The sequence below is a fragment of the Coffea eugenioides genome, chromosome 2 (genome assembly GCF_003713205.1).
Source record: "Coffea eugenioides isolate CCC68of chromosome 2, Ceug_1.0, whole genome shotgun sequence".
Lineage (NCBI taxonomy): Eukaryota > Viridiplantae > Streptophyta > Magnoliopsida > Gentianales > Rubiaceae > Coffea > Coffea eugenioides.
The window spans coordinates 27,977,905-27,984,189 of NC_040036.1; the positions used below are offsets into that span (position 1 = coordinate 27,977,905).

The 6,285-nt window shown below is 39.5% G+C and overlaps 1 protein-coding gene across 1 annotated transcript; it reads right to left on the bottom strand.

Annotated features, from left to right (window-relative positions):
• Window positions 1-120: 120 nt before the first annotated feature.
• Window positions 121-3,216, bottom strand: LOC113759375. The gene is made up of 2 exons (XM_027301940.1): window positions 923-3,216; window positions 121-832 (listed from the first exon to the last, which is right to left on the bottom strand). Exons 1-2 carry the CDS (start codon window positions 3,214-3,216, stop codon window positions 121-123), a joined length of 3,006 nt encoding a protein of 1,001 aa, XP_027157741.1.
• Between the last annotated feature and the right edge of the window lie 3,069 nt (window positions 3,217-6,285).

The following is a 6,285-nucleotide window of genomic DNA, read 5'->3' on the forward strand; positions in this document are numbered from 1 at the left end:
AATAAAGAGAATATCTATCAAATGTCAGTATGAATAAGGAATGCCATTGCAGACATTATAAGAACAAAATAATAATTATGGCTAACTAACCTTAAATATAAATAAGTCTAACATGCAGTCCTAGTTTTTAGTTAGTCGGAGTATTTCTTCAAAGACAACATTTCTAGTCCTGCAATCAGTTTTTATGCCATCAAAAGTTCCAGGCAGGATAAGGACTTTAAGTGCTGCAGAAGTTTTTACTCTGGATAAAGCAACATATAATTGGCCGTGAGAAAAAACTGGCTCGCGAAGGTAGATTCCAACGTAATCCAGTGTTTGGCCTTGGGATTTGTTAATTGTCAGAGCAAAACAGACACGGACAGGAAATTGTGTCCTTATAAATGGCAAGCCATTCTTGTCATTATCAGAAACTTGTAAAGGAATTTTAGGCAGAAAAATTCTTTTGCCTCGATGTTGGCCAAAAGCTATCTCTGCGCAGATAGTATTCTGCTTTAGCTCCCTGCAAATGAGTCGCGTTCCATTGCATAATCCTTCTGTAGGGTTCAAATTTCTTATAAGCATGATTGGACAATTTTCTTTGAGTAGCAACTTGTGAGGAGGAAGGCCTTTTGGATTTTGAGAATTCAAGAAATCTTGATAGTCTCCTTGATGCCGGGGATCAACGGTTCTATCAGAACTGACGTACACATGAAGGTTTCCAGGAAATCTTTTGATCATCATGTCATTTATTTCATCAACGGAGCTATTTTTTGGAGCAAGGACACATCTATTGATCATACTATAAGGATTTTTTGAATAGGTCATTAAATCTGGAAAAACAGATTCGACCAACCTGTTTGTAAGAAATATAAGTGAGAATGCATGAACATTCAACTAGAAAAAAATGAATAAAAGCAATACGTTGGAGGGAAAATTCTTTAACCTGTTCAAAGATTGTTCTTTTTCAATATAAGGAATGACCATGGCAGAAGGTAAAGTTATTTCGCCATGTCTATCAACAGTTTCTCTTCCTTCTCCTATTCTTAATAAGAAGTCTGAGAATGCTGGATCTAAAATGGCTCGCATATTGTGCACCAACTGCAGCTTTTCCAGCTGAGACCATAGAGGAGAGTTAGGGAGACTAGATTGTATGAGAACTTGCTTTGTAGCTTGTTTGATAACTGGCAAAGTTTGGCGAAAATCGCCACCGAAAACAACTACTTTTCCTCCAAATGGACGGTCACAGTCCATTATATCCCTAAGCAAACCATCAAAGGCTTCAATAGTTTCTTGCTTGGCCATTGAAGCCTCATCCCACAAGACTAACTTTGATTCAAAAAGTAATTTTGCAACACTGCCCTGTTTACTAATCTGGCAGGTTTTATTTCTAGAAAAATCTAATGGTATTTTGAATCTTGAATGAGCTGTTCTTCCTCCTGGAAGAATAGAGGCTGCGACACCCGACGTTGCAACTGCAATAGCAATGTAGCCTTGGGATCTTAAAGTAGCTAGAAGAGACCTATATAAGAAGGTCTTACCGGTTCCCCCAGGGCCATCAATAAAAAAACTCTGGCCAACAGGACAGAAAACTGACTGCAGAATTAAATCATAGGCATGCCGCTGTTCAGCATTTAATTTGAAAGGCATCATTAGATCTTCTGCTGGAACTTCAATATTTTTTTCACATTCAATTTCCTTTGTTAGCTGTTCATAGTGAACATCTACTGAAGTGTCTGCAGCTAGATGGTAGTCAGCAAAACTCTTACCCATTTGTTCGACAATTTTTTTAATTTCTTGCAGGACCTTATTGCTTATTTCTTCAGGTGTATTAAAACAGAGATGTTGAGATCGGTGGTAATCCGCAGAAAGATCAAGCTGGAATTTGTTCCAAAGAAATGCAGGATCTGCTGGAGAACAATGAACAAGAATAGTAGCAAATAGCAGCCTCAAAGAGGATGGCATTTGAAAAAGAACTGCTTCTTCAAGAGTTTCTTGTATATATGTGTCAGACTGTAAAAGACCAAGGCCCAAAGCAGCATCTCTAAAGCAATTCATTTTTTTGCCATCAACATTCAAGAGGTCATCAAATGACGTAGGAGCTCGAACATGAGTTAGCAGGAGTCTAAGGTAATATCTCTCTCCTTCATGAGGGCTGACGGTGACCAGCCTTCCAATGGCTCTCTTACGCTTTCTCTCAGTCCAAGTTTTAAATTTAAAAGACCAAACAAAATACTCTGGAAATTCTCTATAAAAGCACTTCAAGGTTTTAGCCGTTCCATTTGCTTTGTTCATTTTGAAGAACTCAGTCAACATGGTTTTTGAAAAGTCAATTTTCCTCATCAGCTGTAAAAGGTCTGAGTTCTTGTTGAAAGTAATCAGTTGCTGGTCAGGTAAGTGAACTTGTAGAGTATAGACAGCTGGAGTCATCTCGTTTAGCCTAAACTCAAAGATGCGCCAAAATGCTTCAGGGGGTGAAATCCATCTTCCTTGCTGGAATTCTCTAATCTCATCGACATCAGCACGGGAATCATCAGATATAATTTTGAAGCTGATAAGATCATGTCCTTTGAAGATATACTTGTATAAGTATTTGACCAGCTTCAAAGTGGAACAGATTTCCACATTCATGTGACAATCAAGCAAGGCTAAAAGATATGGATTATAAGGAATGATCCATCTATTGTCAAGTTCAAACCTGCGGACAGTTATTTTGCTACCATCATCTCTTCTCCTATAGTATGGATAGCTGTCTTCAGCATGAGTTGTATGTTCACAGAAATTTTTCGGATAATGATTTTTACAGCTACCGCCTTTCATACAAGGGCTATTCTTGGCCATGTCTCCGCAAGGTCCATGAACCATGTGCTTAAGAACAAGAGAATACAAATGAGGAAACTGCTTAGGATCAGGGAGCTCAGCGGAAACTATTCTATCATATGACTCAGGATTAAGCAATTTGAATTGTGGTTTCAAGATTAATAATAAGTGTGCATGAGGAAAGCCCCGTTTTTGGAATTCAATAACATAAACGCATGCAGCAACTTCTCCAAAAATTTTTCTGTCCAAAAGTTCTGCCTTGAGCACTTCAAATTTTGCTCTAAATACTCTAGACAACAGGTCTGGCCTATCCTGAGCTCTCTCTTTAAATTGCAGACAATCTTGAATTTCTTTCCACATTGGATTACATGTCATGGTCAAGAAAATATCTGGCTTTCCATATTTTTGTACCAATGCCATTGCATCAAGATATCTGCGCCTCATATCTCTTGGACCACCGATAAAAGATGCTGGCAATATAACCTTTCGACCAACTTTTGAACCTATCTAGCACTCCTTCAAGGATTTCTGTCCGAATTTCATTTTGCCTCTTACGCTGGAAATCCAGGCGCGATGTTTCAATTTTGACATAGGAATCAACCGAAAACTGCTGCAACAATCTAAGGCTATGCAATAGCATGGATTCATCATTCTTCCTGATTTGGAACCTATAGCAGTAATATTCTCTAGCTGATACAGTATGCTCATCCTTTTTTGCATGGTCAGCAGCTATAGGGAATGAAAAAAGAAGTCAACATGTAAATAAAAGTTTATTTGATAACGGTTACGTCGGAGAATTATAAAACATAGGAGATATACTTGCCTCTCTTTTCTAAATCGATAAGGTAAGATGGTTCCTGCACAGAAGAGGGATCAATGATAACCTCTTCATCACAGGAATGTTCAGTTCGCTTTCTTTTATAGGCTCGCTTAATTCCGTGGTGCCAACCAGATTCACCACGGGGAAACAAGAGAGGATACTGCAAAGGATCATAACAAGCATAATAATGCTGGACCTTGTGAGCAGTATTTGAGTGGCTATATACGAGAATATGTGCTTGCCTATTTACTGATTCATCATCATTTTCAGTCCATATAGCAGCAACTTGAGAAGTAGAAGGAAGATTATAAATACGCTGGTCAAGGCCAGGAAAGCAATTAAGCACAATATTATGCTTTTCAAGATCAGGAATATCCCTTAGATCCTTAAAGAATCTAGCATAAGGATTATTAGAAAGTATGTCCATCAAAAGCTTTAAAGTGCTCTCACGAAGCTTGTCAGAAGCAGCAACTCGGTTGATTAATTGCTCATCAGTAACAAAAAAGTAGAGATGGATTCCACAAGTTCTATTATCAGGCTGTGATAAGCTGTTTAGAAAATGATAAACTTGTCCGTGGACACGAAAGGTATATACCCCTCTTGTATTTCTTGTCAATTCTGGATCATACTTTGCAGCAAATGAAGTGAAAGACAAGTTGTTGTTGTAAGTACGAGCTAATTTTCTGAAATGGTCAGATTCTTCATCATTTCCTATAAATAGACGCTTTAGAGCGTAAGGCATAGGAGGAGCAACAATAGAAATTTCTCCTTGAGAGCAGCAGAAGCTAGGGGGCTCCAAATGGAATCTTTTAGCTCCACAATATTGACAATCAGGAGCATCAGGCAATAATAAAGATTCTTTAGGAATTTCATCAATCCTAGAGTTTTTTGAGCGACGTTGTCTAGGAAGCGTCCCTGCAGTTTAGGTTATGTAACGGGAATGATACTCAAAAGGAAGTCCAAAAGAAATCTAATATGAAAGGAATATGGATGGAAAAGTCACGAATATGACAAACAATGAAAGAGCAACCTGTTTGCCTCTTTGCTGGCAATATAACGGTTGAACAATTTGTTGCATTGGCTGTAAAACCAACAGGAGGAGCAAAGGATGTGCTGGCCTCATTTGTGTTGCCTGGCAAATCATTGTATTATTTTAAACCGAACAACCGTTTGTTGCAAAAGAAAAAGGGGTTTGACAAGCTGGACGTGGAAAGAAACAAAAAGGATTAGCAAAATGAATGAATAATACCTGTAGGCTGAGAAGGGCTAAAAGACACAGGAGTGACTGTGATTGAGGAAGACACTCCATGCTCACCTAAGTCGTCTAAGCATGAAGGAGCAGAAGAACGAAGGGATCCAAGATTTGACTCATCAATAGATCCTAAGACGGCATATGTACTTTCAGTATGCAAATGACAGGTTTGTTCATTTTCATTTTGACTATGCAAAGGCAGGAGCTTGTTCTTTTTCTTTTTCCGAGAACAATTGGCTGTGGAACGTTTTCTAGAAGGACGAGAAGGCTGAACAGTAGCCGAAACATGGGGGGAGAGACAGGCCTGCTCTTTTAGCGTTGCAGTACCACTATCTACCGCAGCTTCTCTACGGTGAACCGAACGACTCATCAGAGGTGCTGCAAACCGTACAAATATATGGACTCACTTGTATGAGAATAGTACGGAGGGAAGCGAAGACAATAAAAGATGTCAACATGGGGAAGACAACTAAATAACTATAAAGGTCCTGGGGGAAGAGAGCTAGAATTTTGCGATGGTATATACCTTCAGAAACTAAACTACATTGAACTAAATGTGGGACAACAGCAGAGGAAGAAGTTCCACTAGATAGGCAGAGTGGAGCAGGGATAGTGGTAGACATATAGTCCAACGATTGCTGAAGCACAGCAGGACAACCATCAGCAACTTCATGATGGCAGCCTGGTAGCTGGTCGTTATGAGCAGGAGCAGGAGCAGATCCAGAGAAACAAACACCAGTTTCAACATGTCCGAACGGTACACTACGAACATAAGATCGAGAGGATTTGTCTTTTTTCTTAACAAGCCTGGCTTCACGTCTCCGTGACAAAAGTGCAGCCTTGGCATCTGGAGACATTTCGGCATAGCGCTTTCGGCGCAGAGCATTTTTATCCATTTCACTAAGATAACTAAGGAAGAACATTCCAGATACGATGACTTTGTAAGAACCGACAATAAGCATAAAAGAACATAGCAGGAACCAAGGGAAAGAACAGGAGCACATGCGAATTGGTGTAAGAAATTAAACAATCAAAGGACGAAGACATGCATGCGCACGATGTACAGTACAAAAATGCAGGGAGCGAAAAGGATAAAGAAAGATTAAACAATGCACCAAGCAAAAACACTAAAGAAAGCATGAAGATTCTCAAGAAGCCATGCATGCTGGGGAAAATACGTAAAGTACGGAATGACCAGGAAGGAGGCAAGAAATAGTCAGCAACTAATGCAGGCAGAAGGAGGGAAAAGGCAAGCAAAACAAAGAAACAAGCATCTGACCTGCAACCAAGTTCCTGCCATAACACATAACAGAAGATCAGCTCCATAGCAGCGCCCTCGGAAGAACGAGAATGGCAGAAAATCCCAAGCACAACGACATCAAATAAAGCTGTAAAAGAGGAAATGGCAAGCACAGAA

Coding starts and splice junctions, on each gene's coding strand:
- LOC113759375 (XM_027301940.1), bottom strand. CDS start 3,216: ATGGCATTGGTACAAAAATATGGAAAGCCAGATATTTTCTTGACCATG. Junction 833..922: donor AAAGAACAATCTTTGAACAG/GTTAAAGAATTT, acceptor TCTTACAAACAG/GTTGGTCGAATCTGTTTTTC.